Raw genomic sequence first — 21019 nt, 5'->3', positions numbered from 1 at the left:
ATTATTTTATTTCATCCATTTATATATTTTTTTATTTGGATGGAGTAAACAAAATAATAGGCCAAAAGAAAAAAAAAAGAAAAGAAAGAAAAAAATATCCAAAAGTCAGTTAGGGAAAGGAACGAAGCTGGCGGCGGCACAGAAAGAGAGAGAGAACAGAAACTATAACAGGGTTGCAATGCATATCCCTCAAATTAGATCGAACGGTTCACATCAAACCTATGAAACCAATCGAACGGCGAAAACGAGAACCGCGTTTACAAAGCCAACCCAAGAATTCTTCATCCTCTTATTATTATACCCTTCCTTGTCGCGTCCACCTCTCTCTCTCTCTCTCTCTCTCTCACTCACAGATTCAGCCTTTCTCAGTTTCTCTCTCTAGAAAAACCAAACCTCGCTACTCTCTTCTCCCTTTTTTTTTGTAGTTCTTTCCTTATTTGGCCTTCACACTCCGAACTGCGAAATCCTTTTTTAGCAAAAAAAAAAAAAAAAAAGAGTGAGAGAGCGTGAGACAGAGAGAGTGGTCATCAGTCATCACCGTTGATTGATTAAGATGCAGCAATCAAACGGCTCTGATTCGTCCACGACGGAGCAGAAAGCGCCGCCGCCGAGGCAATCACCGGCGGTGGCGAGGCCGCAGCAATGGCTGCCGATGCAGTACCCTGCGGCGGCGATGGTAATGCCGCACCACATGTTGCCGCCTCAGCATTACGCGCCGCCGCCCTACGTGCCCTTCCACCACCACCACCACCATCACCAGTACGCGGCGCCGCACGTGCCGAACCAACATCAGCAGCAGCAGCAGCATCACCACCATCAGAACGGATCCGGCGGCGAGAACAAAACCATCTGGATCGGCGATTTGCATCACTGGATGGACGAAAACTATCTCCATCGCTGTTTCGCTTCCACCGGCGAGGTATATTCACGGAATGAATCAATGAGAAATGTTAAAATTGAATGAAAATAATTTTAACTGTTTATAGAGTTTAAGTTTAATACAATGCCCTTTTTACTCTCAACCAGTTTGAAGTGATGATTTTTACAAAAATGAGAATTTATAGGCATTCGGATTAAATTCCCTGTTTATGTTGTATAGACGTATGCGGAAGATTTGTTGTTAGTTAACACAGTTCGATATGAGTTCCTGTTTTGTTTTTATTAGCTGATTTTGAGAACATTGGAAAAGTTCTTTTTTTTTTTTAGTTGAAAAAAAACTCAAATGCGGTTTCTTTAAGTATTTTCAGTGTTGTTCTCTTAATTAAAATTTGAGTTTTATTTCCAGGTTTGCATCAAAGATCCATATACATTACTAAAGTGAGAATTCTGATAGAAAAATATGTATTTATGTTTTATCTTTTTTTTTGTTTGTGTTGGTGGAGTTTGACGTGTAGTTTATTTGAGAAGTTTGGTGCAATTACGTGGTTTTTTGTGGTTGGTTCTAATTTCTTTGTTACATGTGCTACAAGGTTGTCGTCGCATGCATGTATGTCAAGTGCCAACTTTATTTGATACTATATTGAAAAGGAAATGTTCTTTGGTACACCGAGAGTCTGACTAATACTCTTTAATTTGGAAATTTATATAAAATTGACAGATATATGGTATTTTAAGTTCAATCCGACGTTATGTCAGTATGGTTATGCTATCCAAAAATTGTATTTAGTGGAAAGTATGAAAATGTTTCCCTTTGTAGGAATAAAATCAAAGTGAAAATAGATTCGTACTAGTTTGGGAATTAATGGTTGGAAATAGAAATGTGGATGTCTTTTTTTTTTTCGTACTTGTGCGTACATCAATGAACTCTTTCACATGATAAGACAAGTTCTACTTCTCTGTCAGTCTAATTTGACGAAAATAAATCCGCATTTTGGAGGCTTAATTGGTTAGGACTTAGGACAAAGATTTTGGCTGTTCTTCTCATATCCAACCTTCTGACTGTTAGATAATTTTGCAGATTTCCTCCATCAAGGTTATTCGCAATAAGCAAACTGGCTTATCAGAGGGTTATGGATTTGTGGAGTTCTATTCACATGCTACAGCTGAGAAAGTTTTGCAAAATTATGCTGGAATTTTGATGCCCAATACTGAGCAACCATTCCGTCTGAACTGGGCAACATTTAGCACAGGAGACAAGGGTTCAGATAATGTTCCTGACCTTTCTATTTTTGTAGGAGATTTAGCTGCAGATGTTACAGATAGTTTGTTGCATGAAACTTTTGCTAGTGTATATCCTTCTGTTAAAGCTGCAAAAGTTGTTTTTGATGCCAATACTGGCCGTTCAAAGGGCTATGGTTTCGTCAGGTTTGGAGATGACAATCAGAGAACCCAGGCCATGACTCAGATGAATGGTGTTTACTGTTCTAGCAGGCCTATGCGTATTGGAGCTGCAACTCCAAGGAAATCATCTGGCCATCAACAAGGTATGCCAAATCACTTTACTTGCTTCTGATATATGAAATTATACCCTTTTCATTTGGGGAGGGGGGAATTATGCATTCCATTTCCATACAAAGAAAATGCTTCTTGCCACCTATTTTACCCTCACATTGAGTTCTACTTCAGTTTTTTATTAGATAAAATTTGAGAAATACATTTCTCGTTCCTATAAACTGTAATCCTAGTTTTATGGTTTAGATGATGATTTCAGTGATTTTCTAGATGGGTATATTCCTTGAAATAAAATATGTGCTTTTCACAGCAATAGAAAGAGAAAAGTCATTTTTTTTCCCACTAAATCTAAATGTACATCAATTTGTTTGCTGATTTCATTGCTGAATATGTGAGGCATATTTGAGTGTCAATTTAGTCTATTATTGGTCTGTGGTATGATATTAATTGCTTTTCAATCTTCAAAATAAACTAATCCAAACACATACTTTTCTTGGATTTGATCCCTTAAATTTCTTTTTGATAATACATCTCTAAGATTTTTTTCCCAATTTGTTTTTGATTCATGCACCAGACCTCACCAAAAAAAGCTTGTTGTTGGTGCTGTTGTTTTGTTTTTTCCATTGCATGCTACTGTAAGAGTTTGAAATATTCCTACCAGCTTGTATTGATTTCGTTAGTTCCATTGTTTAGGTGGGCAGTCAAATGGCACAGCCAACCAATCTGAAGCAGATTCTACAAACACAACTGTGAGTTTTTCAGTTCTTTTTTATTAGAGCTTGCAATTTAGATTTTACTACTACTTTCGAATGGCTGACCAATGATTTATTATAGATATTTGTTGGAGGACTCGACCCTAATGTTTCAGATGAAGATCTCAGGCAGCCATTCTCCCAGTATGGTGAGATAGTCTCTGTTAAGATACCTGTTGGAAAGGGCTGTGGTTTTGTCCAATTCGCAAACAGGTAATAGTTCTGGCCTTCTCAAATTTTTGCATATTGACAGATAACATACTTTTTTTTATCTCTTTATTGATGTAATGATAACAACATTATTCTGAACAACTTTTCCAGAAATAATGCTGAAGAGGCCTTGCAGAAGCTAAACGGGACATCGATTGGCAAGCAAACAGTTCGTCTTTCTTGGGGCCGTAATCCAGCAAATAAGCAGGTAAAACTCTCACTAATGCAATCCCACATTCGTATTGTCATTAGTCTGTTAATCTACAGAAATAAGTATTGTTTGTTGACCAATAATCCACCTAGTAATACTGTATATTGCACCGGTTTAAAGAAAACGGCTTCTATTTTGGCCCCTTGTAATCATTTAAAATAAAAATGATCAGAACGTTTTCTGGATTTTCTGTTAAGATCAATCGATAAGAGCTTAATTTTGTAAATCTCATTTCCCCATAAAATTCTTTGCAAGTGCTAGAGCACTAGATTGTCTTCATGCTGCCAGTCATTAGATTGCATTTGTGATGATTCACTCTCAATTGGTATATCTTTGCATTGCAGTTTAGAATGGATTTCGGCAACCCCTGGACTGGGGCATATTATGGGGCCCCTATGTATGATGGCTATGGGTACGCATTGACCCCTCGTCATGATCCCAGCATATATGCTGCTGCTTATGGGGCTTACCCCCTTTATGGAGGCCACCAACAACAAGTAAGCTGAACGAAGTGCAGTACAGTGCTGGAGTACCATTCACAACAAGTTAGACAGTATCGAGCTTGAATGTGCAAATTAAGTTTCTCTGTTTTAACTTGCTTGATCTGTTGAATTCTTAAGACAAGAATCCCTCCTAATTGTGGAGCGGAGATGAATTTTGATAGCCTGAGGTAGCTCTGTAGGGGATTCAATTAGTCATTTGTTTAGGCCTGTAGGAGTAATGACTAATGAGGACCTTAAACTTATTATAGGAATAATTGTCTTAAGTATGACAACGTGTGTGTTTGCTTGCTATTTATTTGTTTCCGGCAGTTGACATTGAAGCTTTGCCTTTGTTAGTTTAAAGGGTCTTTCATTTCTTCTTTGCCAGTATTTTGCTTGCATGCCCTATGCTATTCAGAAGCGATTATAGGATTCAAGTTCATCTTATTTTAGATATCTCGTTCATTTTATTGTGTTCCATGAATTGGAAATCTGAGCTTATTTTGCTCGAGTTTCTGTATGTGCATTTATGGTTAAATTTGAAATCTAGTTCAATTTGACTTAAAATGCTTGCTTTCAGAGAAAGCTTTCCGGTCCCCTAAAGTAATTTCATACTCTGTTTGTATTGGTCTGTATTTCCTTTGTATGGAATAATTTGAACTGCTTAATTTTAGTTTGCATAATTTATGTCCAAATAAAATTGACATCCTACCTCCACACCAAAAGACCGTATGGGTCGAGTCTATATATTTGCTGTATATTGCTTCACTATACGTAAGATCATAAAACCCCCCACTACATTCCTTTAATAGTGTGTAGATATATGGACTTGTTCACCGTTTAAGCCAGGAGAAGGATATTGTCATAAACTTAGGCTCTTTTTCCTTACACCTTAATTCTCTCTTAATGTTTATAATTTTGGAGAGAGGGGGGAGTGTTAAGACTTTGCGATTGAGTTGCTTTACCTTAAACAGATGAACTTTGAAGTAAAGGATTTCAAAGGAGACAAAAATTGTAGATTTTGCTGCTCCAATATAAAAAGTTGGTTTGGCATCCCTTCAAATAAACAGATAAACGAATATTTATATAACTTATTTATATAAACTCATCCTTGAATTTTTACCTTTATAAGAATATATAAAAGAATTTTTTTTTTCCTGATTAGAGGTGAAAATCTTATTGATGAATTTGCATATGAAACTCATCAAATTTTCACATCTATTTTAAGGACATGTACCAAATAGACCTAAGAGGTGAATTCAGGAGGAAGTTCTCCAAGTAGGAAAAATGAGATCATGGTTAGGGCTCTCTGCGGTTGGTAACTTGGAACCATGTGCCCAGCTCCTCTTACAGTGATTAGTGTGAGCCCTTTGTACCCAACCAAGTATCCTCCAACCTACATATTGTGTGCAGTAAATTACTTCGATGTTGCTTGTAAGTTCTGAATATATATAGTAAATAATAAAGCTTCATTAGTTACCTCATTGCTAGAATACCATGGACGCCATGTTGTCTCCACTGGAAGTTTCAAGGCATTTACTGAATACCTAGATGATGTTATGGGAACACGCCCATCTGTATCGCCACTGCATTATAGAATAACAACAACAATAGTACAATGTTACTCAAAGCCATGATGATACTGTTTTTGGATGTAACAAAGTAATTTGTAATTGTTTAGTGTATCACCTATATATCCAGGTGTTTATGCCACTTGATATTAACCTATTTATAGTTGGTAGAATTGTTGCTGGGCTATCTGTCCATCCCACCCCTCTGAACAGAAGCATCAGAAACATCAATACAATTCTGGAAATATAACACTTACAATTGGTGTATTTTGAAAATGTAGCGAGGTAAACATAATTAGAGAATTTTGTGTACCTGCAAGGATACCATACTGAGGCTTTAGCATGTAGAGCCTCTTGCACTTCCGCGAGATTTAAGTAGGAATTGGTATAATCGTCAGAACAAGGGTCAAAATTGCTGTCCTACAATGTTGAATACGGAAGGGTTTCAAGCTTTAGTATTGACCAAAATAATATAATATAAACTTATTAAGTGAACTTATCCAACAAATATATAAATTCCTTATACTATGTTATATTCAATCTTAAAACGATAAATTACACTCAGGAATTGAAACAGGTGGTGTGAAATTTTTTAACATGAAACTTCAACTAGGTGTTATGTAAAGATTATTCGAGACTATAGATACGTGGTGTTTCAGAACCATAAAATAATTTATTGATTCTCATCACACCTAGTTTCACTAAATTTATATGATCATTAATGCAGCAGTCAATTTTGTTAGTTAGTTACTATATTTAAGGGTATGTGTGATAGGTAGGATGAATGTGGAATATAAAGTGGAAAGGTGGTGGAAGTTAAGAATGTAACTCGACACAAATAAAAGTAAAGAAGAAAGAAAATAGTAGTGTAAAAAATGATAATGCATTTAGAATATTTTACCATGATTAAATATGTTAATACCCTTTAATCTTTTTCCCACTATTTATCTACATTACCAAGTGGAGTTCTCTACTCCTAGTTGAGACTTCACGTAACAAAAATGCAAAGGAGCGACATGCAACTTACATAGTTAGTGGCAGGACTGGAACCAGCTTTTTTTGCAGCTGAATCACAAGGGGGGGCATATATGTCATAAATGTCAATGGATCCAATCTCAGTATCCCCTCTACTTTGATATTTGCTGCATTCACCTGTTAAGTTACCGCTTTCAAAGTCACAATACCTTTGAATTCCCTCATGGGTTTCATCAGAGTTCAGAGCATGTGTCCAGAAATATTCATACATTCCCTTTCCACACATATTATCATCTATCCAGCCATTCCCAACCTGCACAAGAACAGAAATTTTGAGACCAAAACAAGTTCAAATTTCAAAGTAATAAATTGAAGGCTGAAATGCACTTTTGGTCTCTCATCCTTTTTTTTAGGTTTTAATTTTGTCTTTTAAATTCAAAAAGTTTCACTTTAATCCTTTTTCTTTTTTTTTTCTTTTCTTTTGTGGTGTCTCAGTTGGATCAAATTCTTCATTCCATTCGTTTTTTTGTATTAACGGTATTGATTTTGGCTGATATTGCAAACACCTATCTAATGTGGCATTTATCCTCATTTGTCAGGTGTCATTAATTAGGTTGATTGAGTTAGTGTGGTAAATTGATCGAAGGGCTAATTTGGTCTAACACAATCACTTTAAGATATCAAAGTAAGACTTTTAAAAATTTAAAGTTCTTATTGAAGAAAAATAAGACTAGAGACTAAAAGTGTATTTTAGCCTAAATTGAATATGTACCACAAAATTTGACATACCGCAATCCCTTTCAGGTTGATCACTGTGTGATTTGTAAGCTTATTATAAGTGAGAATAGTGTCAGCTAGCTGAGGGACATAATGTCCAGCATAGCTTTCTCCAGTGATGAACAAGTCTCGAGTTTTGTACTGTGGAAATCTCTCGAGCCAGTTTAGAAGAAAAGTATAAGAGTCCATGGCTGTGCTCTTGTCACCAGTTTTTGTGTAGTCAGACGAAGTGTTTGAATATGAAAAGCCAACTCCTGCTGGAGACTCTAGGAAAATCACGTTTGCCACTGCCAATTGTTGAAGTAACTCATCAGTTCCTAATAATAATTATGCAAGCCCAGAAAGGTTCATTGGCACGGAACCAAATCACATTTTCCCTTTCTTTTCCTCTTTTCCTATTTAAAAATTGACATGTGTAAAAATAAAGATAAAACTTAGACACAATTTCTTGAATGTCATGCTGTTATATTAGAATTGGAATTTCTCCTTAATAGTACATATTTATATACTAATATTTAATGCAATTTTCTATTGTACAGTGATTTCATTCCCCAAAATCACTTCAAGTTTTAACCTTTTAATTTTTTTTAAATTAATTAACGTTCTCACTTTTTAACGAGATATTCAAACGCTTATTTCAATTTTAATTATATTGTAATAAATAATATTATCTTGAAAGACTAAAATAATAAATTTATTGAAATTAAGAGATAAATGTTAATTCTTTTAAAATATTTGTTTTTTTTTATCTTTGTGAAAAAACTTTAAATATCAATCTTTGTGGAAGGCAGTAACTATAAAACTCCAATTCTAACTAGAAATAGTGTTGTACTTGAACCACTTGTCATTTTCCATCTAGTAGCTAGCAGTGTATGCTTACCATTGTTCCATGCATATTGATTTCTGTAAAGTGTTTTTCCATCACTGTTGACTCTAAAAGGTCCCAGTTCTTGCATGGCTCCATACCCAAAGGAAGAGCAACCAGGCCCTGCATATCATACATACATTTAGTAATCTAATTCCTTTTACTTATTAGATAGAAACAAAAGCATTTCACTGTTACAATGATAAATGACTCTAATTTCCTCAAGTTGTAACCAAACGGAAAGCATTATGTTGTTTTCAAGTTCCAAGAGTTTTACTTGGTAGATTTATATGGGTAATTAAAGCTAGTTCATGATGAACCTAAAAGTTAGAACTACCAAAGAGAAAAAGAAGAGGGAAATGAATCGAGGAAAGTAGCAGAATTTTGAAAATTTATTACTACTAAGTTGAAATGAAAAAGATATATAAGCATTGCAACTCAAGTGGCATTAAATTATTCTTTTAATATAGGATAAATTAATGATTCTAATATTGAATAGAAAAAATATATCAGGATGGAACTAATGGTGAAAGGGTTTTGAATAATTTGGTGAAATAAAACCATTAAATATAGAAAATGTGATTCTTAATTGAGTTACTTATAACGTCATAATTAAAATAAAATAAAAATACGTTAATAATTTTTATTTTAACATACTATTAGAAGGATAATATTTATAAATATATCATTATATATTAATCTCATGACTTATTTTATGTTAGTCTCGTCGTTTCTTAGGCTTGAGGTTAGAGGATTATATATTTTTCATGTCACAAGTATATCAATCAATTTTATGACTTATTCTATCTTAATCTTTTCACCTCTTAAGCTTGAGATTGAGGAACTTTGTATATTTTATGTTGGGTTCAGGGTTGATTTGATTATACTGATTTGACTTTTTATGTAATCGTTACATAATTTGATTTCATGTACTAACATCTCAAATAAAGGGAGAGATATAAGGTCTATCCATGATTTGAAAATTGACTCCTAACCCCAAGAATTGAGGTGAACAAATGATAAATACCTAACACAATTGGAAGGTTGATCAAAATGCACTTGAAGGTAAAGAAAACTTATACCAAAATAGTTACTTTATTGAATTCTTCATTCAAGTTCTACACTTTTAATTAATATAAAGCGCATACTTGGATAAGTTTACCCAAAAGTTACTTTTAGGAGAGAGAGAAATAAATGAAATGATTTTTTCTATATGCTAAGATTAGTTTATGCATAAATTAAAAATATCTCTTAGAAAATTATATGAATTTTTTTTTATAAATTAACTCATGCATAAGTTAATTTTAACTTTGGGAAGAAGCTCTTTTCATTTTTTTTTCTTCTAGAAATGCTTCCCAAGAAATTTATCTAAATATACTCAAATTATAAATTTACAGTTCAAGAATATATACAAAATAGAATTTAATATAATTTCTTATTTAAATGTATTATGTACATAGAATATCGGTGGTTAGCTTCTTTGGACATACTAATTTGAAAAACAGAAATGTGGATCGGTTTATGTCACTATTGTGAGTCCATAATCAGTATTAGACTGGTCAAATAGGAACTTGATAGTTTCACACTCTTTTTTTATCCTTGTTTTTCATCGCATATAGTACACACTTCTTCTACATAGTAAAAAACATTAGCTTTCCGTGCGAAAGAGAAGTGTAAAAAAAAAAAAAAAAATTAGATTATAAGATGATGTCAAATGAATATTACACATTCAAATATTCGAGATTATAAGATGCTTGCTTCCAATTCCTACAGATTCTGCAAGGGGGCACCAATAAGAGTCTTCTAAACTTGAGAATTTCTTGCTAATCAAACTGCTCAAGAAATATTATTAGTATAATTTTTGGTGGCAGACATGACTAATGGCTTCCGTGTTAGAATTTCAGTAGCGTTAAGTTGTGGTGTCAATGTTTGAGTAAGGCGATTGATTGGGAATCTATTATCTCATTATATAGCAATCAATTATGAATAAGAAATTAGCATAAAAACCCATTTGCTACCTTACCGTGCATTGCCACGGAATATATGGTGGGGTCATAATGTCATATTATTCAACATTAATTGAACCCACTTTATGATTACGGGGGCAAAAGGAATACTTTCAATGAGGCTTTTTGAATTTTTTTTAATCATCACATTTTATTTAGATATATATTCATTTAATATCATGTAACAAAATTACCAAATATATAGAGATATAAAATTTTAAGTTAGAATGTTAGTTTTTATCGGTAAATGTTAATTTTTGTTAATAAAAAAAATTGAACCTATAATTTTTTTTTCTTTTTCTTTAACCATTCAATCCATCTTATATGTGCTACTTACTATGCATTTAATTATCTGATACTACACATCATATTCAAATGAACAAACAAAATGTATTATAGAGTACTTACCTCCATTTAGCCATAGAACAAGGGGCTTGTTGGAAGCATTGTGAGGTGACTCCACAAAGTAGTAGAACAGTGCTCTCCCTGCCTTGGCATCGACCGTAACATAGCCAGCATATTGATCAAAATCCACCCCTTGAGATGGTTGTCCCGGCAAAGCCTTCACTTTGTCACCTTCCATCAACCCGGATTGTTCCTTAACAACATAAACCTTCGAAAAATGTTCATCACCACCAAGATTTGTAGCCATAGAAGAAGCTTCTCCATAAGAGCGTTTCTGAGCCCTCTTTGTTTGAATAAACTTATAGAGATATTCCCCTTGTTGGTTGGCCTCACATGGGATGGCAAAGTGGCACCATGACAAAAACAGGAACCACAAAAGCAATTTTATTGACAACATTAGGCTCATCTTTATGTTGTTGCGAGTGTCGTGTTATATATACCTCTTTCAACCTCTCAAATCAATATAAATTATAAGGTACTGCTATTCTTTACCGTGATTCATCTCACTTAATTAAATATAAATAGAGAAAGCAACTTATTATATTTAAGTACTGTTAGCTTGAATGATATTAAACTCAATTCTCTTAAATAAGATTATAGATTTGAGTTTTGTGAATAATATAATTGGGATGAGACAAAATTGATTGATATTTTATATCAATAATATGATGAAAAAAAGTATGATACACTTAATATATGTTAAGATATATGAATCGATGTTTTTATGAAGAAAAAAAATTGCTAAAAAAGAACCTCCTATATCTTTATAGGAATTGCCTACCTAGAATATCATAAATTATGCATGGGGATGGATATTGTTTTTCTTGCGCGATGTGTTTCCGTTGTCAACTAATAAAGTGATGTTACATGTATAATTTGTGTATATTTTACATACTCGTTAATGTTTATTTTTTTGGAAACAAAACTAATATTATTAAAGAAAACCATGAGAGTTACCACAAGAAATGGCTCCCATCTTGGACAAAGATTCACAGATCATCAATTTACACAATTCTATCTAATTCCACCTGTGCAATAAATTACAAAATAGCACCTTTGACTTACTCTTAAAAGTTCCTTAACCACCACAACAAGCTGACCAATAAAATCTATCTTGTTCACTAGCCGCAACTCATTTATGTTTATGTTGTTAGAGTATCATATTCAGCATCCAAACATTTTTTTTATACAAATATAAAATCACATGTAGATCTTGATTTGATAAACAATCCACGTACTGTATTTTATGGCAGGCAATTCATAGCTCTGACTTTGTGAAAGAAAATTTTATTACCGTTATTATTATTTGGTAAGATGGAAGTATAACTACTATTAAATTTAGATGTAAGCATGTGATCAGTTGCGAATATAGGAAGTAAGATGAAAGTATAACTACTACTTAAATTTCTCTACTAATAAAGTGGTATATAAACATCAAATATTGAGTTTCACGGATCGCTTATTAAAGTTTTGCATAATTAGCATTTAATAGGTTTTATTTTTTAATCACTTCTATAAGTGATTAATTTAATTTTATAATATAATTTATTTTGAAAAATTATTTTATGAGCAGTGATATTAAATAATTCAAAATTTTATATACTATATTTCAAAGAAATATTAATTAGATGCATTCTCATTATTAATTTGTTTTTAATTCGTATTAAACATATATTATTGGATTTATAAAATTTTAATGTCGTGAAAATGATTTTTATTTGAAGGTGAGTATATACTTTGAAAGATAGTGTTTTGTCATTTTCTACACAAAGAAGGTTTGTTCAGCAACTTAGTTACTATAAACAATGTGAACATGGACATGAAGCTGATCTCATAAATTTAGGTTTTTACTTTAGACTTAATGTTGCGTCATTAGATATTAGGTTGAAGGTGCCGTGTGCCCTTACGTGAGGTATTAGTGCATTGGTGTCGTAAAATTCACCAAATAAAATGAAGAAAATGGAACTTGTATAACATTAGCATACATATTGTCGTAATTGAGTTTCTAACGAAACCTTCTTTTGGCTCTAAACTTAATATAATAATATTCTAACAGAGAAGGCTGGTTGAATAATCCATCTATGTACATAGACACTCTCTGTCCCATCAAAGAGGAAGCATTATTAGTGCTTTCTTTCTTCATTTTCTTGGCTATTTTTTGGCAACCATTTGTTAGTGGAAGATTATAAGCACCTCTTGAATTTGCTATGATGATGTGGGCACATGTGGATATGAATATCTTCTTGTTTAGCGTCTTTTAAAAGAAAGATTCAACTATTATTAGCGCCGTTTATCATTTGGGATTTTGAGACAACGACTATTGGATGGAGAAAAGCTAATTATAACATTGTCCAAACACGACTTGCTGAATAAGCTGGTTGGGCTCCAGAGAATTTTTTTATTTTTTGGGCCGAATAAAATGCTGATTTTGTCATTGTTGTAGAATGGCTTTGCCATTCCCACTTGATTTTGTTAAGTTCACTTCAAGCTTTTTCAATTCTTTTGACAAAAATGTCCTTTATAGAAATATATTTTTGTTGTGTATCCCAACATATTATCTTGTCCATATACATAATGTAAATGTATTTCTATTACGTATCGATCTTAGCAAGACTTTGTCGAGATACACAATAGGAACTTATTTTCATTGTATATCTCAACAGATATGGTCCATACACATAAGAAATATATTTTTATCGTGTATGTTGGCAAGTTTTATACAATGTAAACACATTTTCATTATTATCAAGGGTTGTCACTTCACAAAATGTAATGGAAACACGTTCCCATTGTAGATCTCGATAATTCTTGTCGACATACAGAATGTAAACATGTTTCCATCAAGGATATTCTTGTCATGGTGTTTTGAAAAGTTTGGGGGTGAACATAGAAAAATGGAGTGGAAATAGCAAAGCCCATGGTTGAATAATATGCTGCAGTCTTGCATTGGAAGTTGGGCCTACTATTAGTTTAACACAATTTACCATTCCTCGATGGAGACCTTGTTTACAGTGCTATTTTTCCTCTTCACACTGTCCTTTGTTTTTATAGTTTTCTTACAAAAGAATGTTTTACAAAAACTAGTTTTTGTAATCTATTTATATTTTAATACTCTACAAAACAATTTTTTATAATATTTTTTTTACATTATAAAATTTTCCATAATGTAAAAAAATACATTACAAAAACTTTTTGTAAGATTTGAAAAAAAAGTGCAGGGTACGAAGGGAGAGGGATATTTTGGAAATATAAAAAAGGAGGCGGGAAAATCAAAATGGGGAAATGTAAATATCATAGGCCATACCCCAATACATTATATCAGTTGCATATTTATGATGCGTAAGCCCATTCCTTTTTAAGTAGGATCAGGCCCAAATAAAAAATTATTTTGGAATGAAGTTAAAGATGTATTTTTTGTAACTTTGCAAAATATATAACCGAAAGTAAAAAAAAAAAGAAAAGAGCTAAATCTCACTTAAGTTTTGGGACTCCAACTTTTAAGAAAAAAAATACTATCTTCAACTAAAAAGATTATATATTTATATGTAATAGTTCAAGATACGAATATATTTTTTTTTATAATTTATTTAACTAAATTAAAATATGAAAAATGATAATTATTTGAAAAATATTTATAATTTCTAAATATTAAAAGAATGTTAGTTTCACGAAATATTTTTACTCAAGAATATAACACAAGAATATCATTTCCGATTATTTTTTTAAAAAAAATATGTTTGGTTACATTTTAATATTTATAGGAATACTTTTTAAAATTCAAAATAATTTAAATAAAAAAGTTACATGTGTATTAGACAATAAAAATTTCCATTCCCATGGAAATATCACTTTCTCACCTCTTCTCATAGGAATATAGATGCAAGAAAGCATGATAAAAAAAAGAAAATTATAACATTCCCATAGATCAGTAATATCTGGGAAATTATTTTAAAAACTTGTAACAAATATAAAAGTATATATTTTTGTCATCATATTTCGAGAATCCATCAAGATTTCATAAAATAAATGCCCTAATTTACATGCAAGTAGCTACATATTATTGTATAGTTTTACCAAGAAATTAATTAATTAGCTTATTAACTTCTAGCTTACAACTCATTTATTCACAAATTTTGCAAAAACACCCTATAACACATGATTTTTTTTCATTTTAATCCCTAATACTTTAATAAAATAATTATTTATACTTTTCTTTATTATTACACTATTTATTTTAGGTTAAATTACTCATTTGGTCCTTATAGTTTCATGATTTTTACTTTTTTAGTTCAAAAGTGGTCTTTTTAGTTCCTATAGTTTACATTTTAATTCTCTTTTAGTCTAGTTTAAAAATGTTTTTTTTAGTCCCTATAGTTTACATTTTAATTCTCTTTTAATCCCTATAATTTGAAAATTATAGGACTAAAAAAGTAAGAATCATGAAACTGTAGGGACTAAAAAGACCACTTTCAAAATTACATAGACTAAAAGAGAATTAAAATGTAAATTATAGAGACTAAAAAGATTACTTTACTAAAAAAGTAAGAATCATGAAATTATAAGAACCAAATGAGTAATTTAATCTTTATTTTAACAATTAGAATATTTATATTATTTTTTTTCATTTCAATAAAATATTTTCTCTTTAAATAAACATATATAATAAGATTTAAAAAACAATTAAAAAAACTAAAATTATAATAACTTAAAATGTATTTTTGTCTATTAAATAAAAACTTATATAAACATATCCTTTTACATTATTTTATACTGAAACCTATAATTTAATAAACTAATTAATTTAACAGTTTTCAGCAAAATAATAGCTTATTAGTTAGCTTACGAGTTATTTTCAGTCGATCGTGATGGACAATGTCGTGTTAGAAAACACCCGTACATACTGCATGATTAACGACATAGGACTATATGCTGAGACTTGAATCCTTAAACTAAATTTGTTTCAAGGTCATTGTAGTGATGGATTAGATTTCCAACTCCCATCAATATATATATATATATATATATATATATATATATATATATATATATAAATTTTTTTTATCTAGAAAGACAAATGAATTAATGTTTTGTAACATGAATAATAAACAACTGAATGAAAAATTCAAACAAATCCAGAATGGCTCGAGGAATAAAATAAATACTGGGTTGTTGCCCCAAAAAATAAAATCGAATGCCCTACCTAAACAAACTATATAAAATTGAAGGATTTGTTTGGTCATGGCCCATGGGGATGTATCATATATATTTTAATAGTGTTTTCTAAACAAAGTAGTGTGTCGCGAGCTATTGACCTTTTCTGAAGTGAAGAGAATGGGGACCCTCTTTTCCCTTGCCGCAAAATATATAAGAGCTGGCAAAGTCCAATGTAGATCCGTATACAAGCTGACAAGCAATGGTCACACCACAAAATTATCAAACTTCTGTTGTATTTTCTGTGACCTTGTCTCATTTAACAGTCTGTGCATGTCCCATAACATAACCATTTTGATTGTTATTAACACCTTTTACTGTTCATTTGTATATAAATGTAGATGCAACTTCTGACCCTTAAAATATTATAATTTTTCTTTACCCTTTCTCTACTAATGAATTTATATATATGTTCTTTTTTTATATGTAGCCATAGTAAGGTAATTAACATGTCTTATGTGTTAGCTTCTCCGGTTACCCCCATTTAACTACATTGACTTAATGTCGTGTCTTGTAAATATAAAGACATAAAACTTGTGTCCAATGACCTGAGGGGCTTACTGGTTGTTCATTTACTAGCTATACCCCAATGTGTTTGGAATAGGAAACCATACCAAAATCTTAATTTTGTTATTGCTTGCTATCTATTGTATATGATAATTGGATCATCCGACTAAGTAATCACTTGTACCTTTCAAGTTTGACACTTGAGAGAATATTTGACTGATAATTGCCTACAATCTTTCAAGTTTAGTGCTTGCTTGGGAGACCGTGAATCGTTCAACTAGGAACTGAAACTATATGCGGCCAATTGAGTAACATATATACCCTCTATTAGCTTAGTCACATTATGGCTCAAGTTGGATTTTTTAGGCACTTAACTACTCTTAAGGGTCGACTTACATCTATAGGGTCTAATCACCTCAATGAGCCAACCTAATGCATGTTCGATCTATCCTAGCACATGGACGGTGGGAGAGGCTTATGCTGCAAGGAGTTTGTGGGGCCACAAGCCCTTCCTAGCTAGACAGTGAAAAATTCATGGGACACAACTTTTTAGTCTAATATATCAAATTTTAGATACTTCTCACACATTTGAAGACACCATTGACGTCACTCTTGAAAAAATAGAAACAATTAAAAAAAAGAACATTCATTAAATACGTGTAATTATCCTTGATCACTCGTTACAAAACTTATTGAATTCTTGAATTCATACATAACTTTCAGAAATCTTGGCGAATATATTCTCTAGCGTCAACAATTAATAATTAGCTGCTATTAATTTCACAACTATTAGCCCAATAACAGTGATGGAGATTTGATTAATTAGTCTATTTGTGGGGGCATCCTCAAATAATTCTGAGTCTAGCTCCATATTACCCCAATGTAAAAGTAATCATAAAAAAGGACCAGGTTTCTAGCACGTATCTGCTTTTCACCTTTTTTCAGTGATTACAAAAAAAGTTCTGCAGTTAAGAATCCAAAGTAAGAATCCAGAAACCTATGGCCATGAACATGTACACAACAGTCATCACCAGCTTCTAAAACATGGTACCACACTACCTGGACCCCTCTTTGACCTTTTTATCTTATTGGTGGACAAATCCAAAGCATATTTTATTTTTTGGTTTTCTTGAATCATTATTCACTGAGCATTGCCACTTCACCCCCACCAATTATATTTCAAATTAATGCTAATATATCCCTACCATGTGATTAAGTGGAGACACGGTTAATGGTTAGGTGCATATGATCTAGCTATATATATTGGTCATGCATGCAAACTGGTACAACTGACTGTGTATATAAATTCAAAATGATCTTTATTTAACATATAGTTTGTTAGTTAGTTAGCTTATTCACCTAAAAGCTACATAAGCACATGTAATTGGATAGTGAATAGTTATTGTCTCAACTATATACAAATCATTATGTATTAGCATTATATAATACTTTCTTAATTTGTTTACTTTCATATTTCTCAACCGTTTTGATATAAAATTGAAAAGGCATTCTAATGAAGCTAATTTAAAAACAGAGTGAGAGAAGGTTAAAAACCATGGATATGAGCGAGTGATCAAGACAATGATTTTGAATGCACGACGATTTAACTCATATCTTTGTCATCAAATCAGTCCCCACCTAAAAAAGTTTTAAAGGAGGACAAAAAAAGTAAAATGGTGTTCACTTATATATATATATATATATATATATATATATATATAGAGGAGACATATTAGGTGAGATGAGTGTTTTATTATGAAAGGCGAGAGGCCTGTGCTGATCAAAAGCTAAAGTTTTTGATATGGTGATCACAAACAAACGAGGAAGATGACGGGACGACGAAAAAAGAAAAGGTAATACGCACAAAAGAATTAAAAACCCATGAGTTGGTTTCGTATTCAACGGCATTGAACATATTAGGTTAAATTAGTGTAGGTTTTTGTATTATTATAATTTTTTTAATTTGGTCTCTATATTTTATTTTTTAATTGAGTCATTATATTAATTTTAAATTTGTAATTAGATTCTTATGTTAGTTTGTATGGAGAAATCTGTTAGACTTGATAGAATATTTCATTATACACACATGTAGGTGTCAAGTGTTATTCCATGTTATTAGTTTAAATGGTATTATTGTTACATATAAAATTATTTAATTATTTTTTTTTATCTAATACACCTCAACATCTCCTATTTTTTCATTTTCAACATGTCCATTATCTTACAAACCATAATTCAACCTTAAACTCTGGATTTTGCATCTCTCATATCGTAACCCTAACCCTATAGCAATTCATGATGTAAGATTCATATATTTGTAATTAGGTAAGGTGTATTTGTTTCAAGTTTACATCTACTTATGTGTATGTGTATATGTTAAGATATTTTTATCAAACTTAATAGATTTTTCACGATAAATTAATATAAGAATCTTATTAAAAATTTAAAATTAATATGAAGATCCAATTAAAAAAATAAAATACACAAACCTAATTAAAATTTTATAATAGTACAAGTAACTAGAGACTAATTTAACCAACATATTACATATGAATTTAGATAGTAGATACAATTGCCAATTAAAAAGTAATGAAAAACCACTTCTCACATTTTAGAATCATTAACATATACATATACACATAAGTAGATGTAAACTTGAAACAAATACACCTTAGCTAATTACAAATATATGATGAAATCTTAGACTTATGTCTATATACATACATCTCAGACTTTACCAACTTAAGCGTCAGAGTTTCTTTTTTACACGTATTTCCATCACTCACAAAAGCAAAAAGATCAAAAATCATACCAACACTAGACAAAGAAGTAGATCGGATTTATTCGCGCTAATGAACTTAGTAAGAACAAGTCATTTGTTAGAATATTAATTTTGTTAGTAAAAAAAATTAAACCGTGATATTTCTCTTGTTTTTTTTCCCTTAATCATTCAATCTACCTTATATTTTCCTTAACATCTTACAAAATTGATATGATGAAATCTCAATCCTTAACATCTTACAAAATTGATATGATGAAATCTAGATGAGACTTTAATTGAGAAATTAAATAGCCAACAAGAAGGACAACAGAATTATTTACCTTTGGTTTTAATATTTTCTTTATTATTTTCTGCCATTCTCAAATGAAAATTTTGAGATAGATAATTACTCTGCCACTACTTTGGAGAAAGACGTGCCTGCGGGAGATGATTGGAAAAACTGACGACCGTATTCGGACCCAAGCTGTCTAAATAATCTCAATTTGTTTTTTTTTTCTCACCGTTACAACAAAGTCAACGTACATAACTCTATGTTTGACTATTTAATCTTGCATTGTATGGATAGTGATGATTAATTTTTTTTTTCTTCGTGTTCCTAATTGATAATTGACAAGAGTTTTACATTGTCCAAATCTGTTTTGTTTTTCTTGTTTATATATCAATTTGTTATTAAAGTTTTCAAAGTGATAAATAAAAATGTGTGATATATATTCATGATGAGAACATGTTTATGTTAGAATGTAAGTTTAAACCTAATTTAATTCCAAAAGTTAACTCAAGGGTGAGAGTTATCCCTCATTTATATATTTTAATATGATTTTATTTTTAACATAAGTGAAACTTAGATATTTTTTAACATTTTTCTTTTTCTCTCTATCCTTAAGTTATATACTAGTTATGTTGTCTCGGTTTAATTTTAAAACAGTAACCATATTCACTAAAAGTGATCATCCTCAGGTACGAATTTAGAAGGGACAATCAGGATTTTTAGTCTCCCCTCTTTTGATACCTCTTATATATATACATCTATCATATCGTAACCCTAACCCTAAAGCATGATTAATTCTTAATTTATTTGTAATATTGTTTGCATCTCTTTAATCATCTTTATAGCAATTCATGATGTAAGATTCATATATTTGGTCTCTATATTTTGCATCTCTCATATCGTAACCCTAATCCTAATGCATGATTAATTCTTAATTTATTTGTAATATTGTTTGCATCTCCTTAATCATCTTTATAGCAATTCATGATGTAAGATTCATATATTTGTAATTAGCTAAGGTGTATTTGTTTCAAGTTTACATCTACTTATGTGTATGTGTATATGTTAAGATATTTTATCAAACTTAATAGATTTTTCACGATAAATTAATATAAGAATCTTATTAAAAATTTAAAATTAATATGAAGATCCTATTAAAAAAATAAAATACACAAACCTAATTAAAATTTTATAATAGTACGAGTAGCTAGAGACTAATTTAACCAACATATTACATATGAATTTAGATAGTAGATACAATTTCCAATTAAAAAGTAATGAGAAACCACTTCTCACATTTTAGAATCATTAATGTTTTAAGCTGTACCGAAACTAAACTCCAACTTATACTAATTGGTGTACATTCATTTACAAATTTTCAGAATCCACAAGACCACAAGAACCATCCAATACATACTATATGAATGAACTAGTAGTTAATTAAATTAAAAAAATTATACCATTATTTTTGTACATTCATTTTGAGCTAGTTTAACGCAATTATTAGAAGCACTTTATGTTGTCTTTTACTCTGGCCATGGAAAGATGACAATGAAGAGGTGATGTTGGTGGGTCTTAGTGTCATATAATGTGTACGGAAATAGCA

The 21019-nt window shown here is 31.2% G+C and overlaps 2 protein-coding genes across 3 annotated transcripts; one reads left to right on the top strand and one right to left on the bottom strand.

The window, feature by feature from the left end:
* Positions 1-330: 330 nt before the first annotated feature.
* On the top strand, positions 331-4433 carry LOC114384752 (polyadenylate-binding protein RBP47C-like). Its single transcript, XM_028344521.1, has 6 exons — positions 331-919; positions 1958-2423; positions 3085-3140; positions 3226-3356; positions 3465-3561; positions 3909-4433. The coding sequence occupies exons 1-6, from the start codon at positions 554-556 to the stop codon at positions 4068-4070; spliced, it is 1278 nt and encodes a 425-aa protein (XP_028200322.1). The 5' UTR covers positions 331-553; the 3' UTR covers positions 4071-4433.
* A 676-nt stretch (positions 4434-5109) lies between these two features.
* Positions 5110-11081, bottom strand: LOC114384751 (serine carboxypeptidase II-3-like). Of its 2 annotated transcripts, XM_028344520.1 has the most exons (8): positions 10649-11077; positions 8250-8357; positions 7382-7656; positions 6645-6905; positions 5931-6037; positions 5736-5822; positions 5527-5632; positions 5110-5442 (listed from the first exon to the last, which is right to left on the bottom strand). In XM_028344520.1, exons 1-8 carry the CDS (start codon positions 11049-11051, stop codon positions 5293-5295), a joined length of 1497 nt encoding a protein of 498 aa, XP_028200321.1. In that variant the 5' UTR covers positions 11052-11077; the 3' UTR covers positions 5110-5292. The 2 variants fall into 2 exon arrangements, with proteins under 2 accessions (XP_028200321.1, XP_028200320.1); XM_028344519.1 differs by having other exon boundaries at positions 5736-6037; positions 10649-11081.
* Positions 11082-21019: the final 9938 nt, after the last annotated feature.

Source organism: Glycine soja, chromosome 14 (genome assembly GCF_004193775.1).
Source record: "Glycine soja cultivar W05 chromosome 14, ASM419377v2, whole genome shotgun sequence".
Classification (NCBI taxonomy): domain Eukaryota; kingdom Viridiplantae; phylum Streptophyta; class Magnoliopsida; order Fabales; family Fabaceae; genus Glycine; species Glycine soja.
This window is presented reverse-complemented; position numbering and strand designations above follow the sequence as displayed.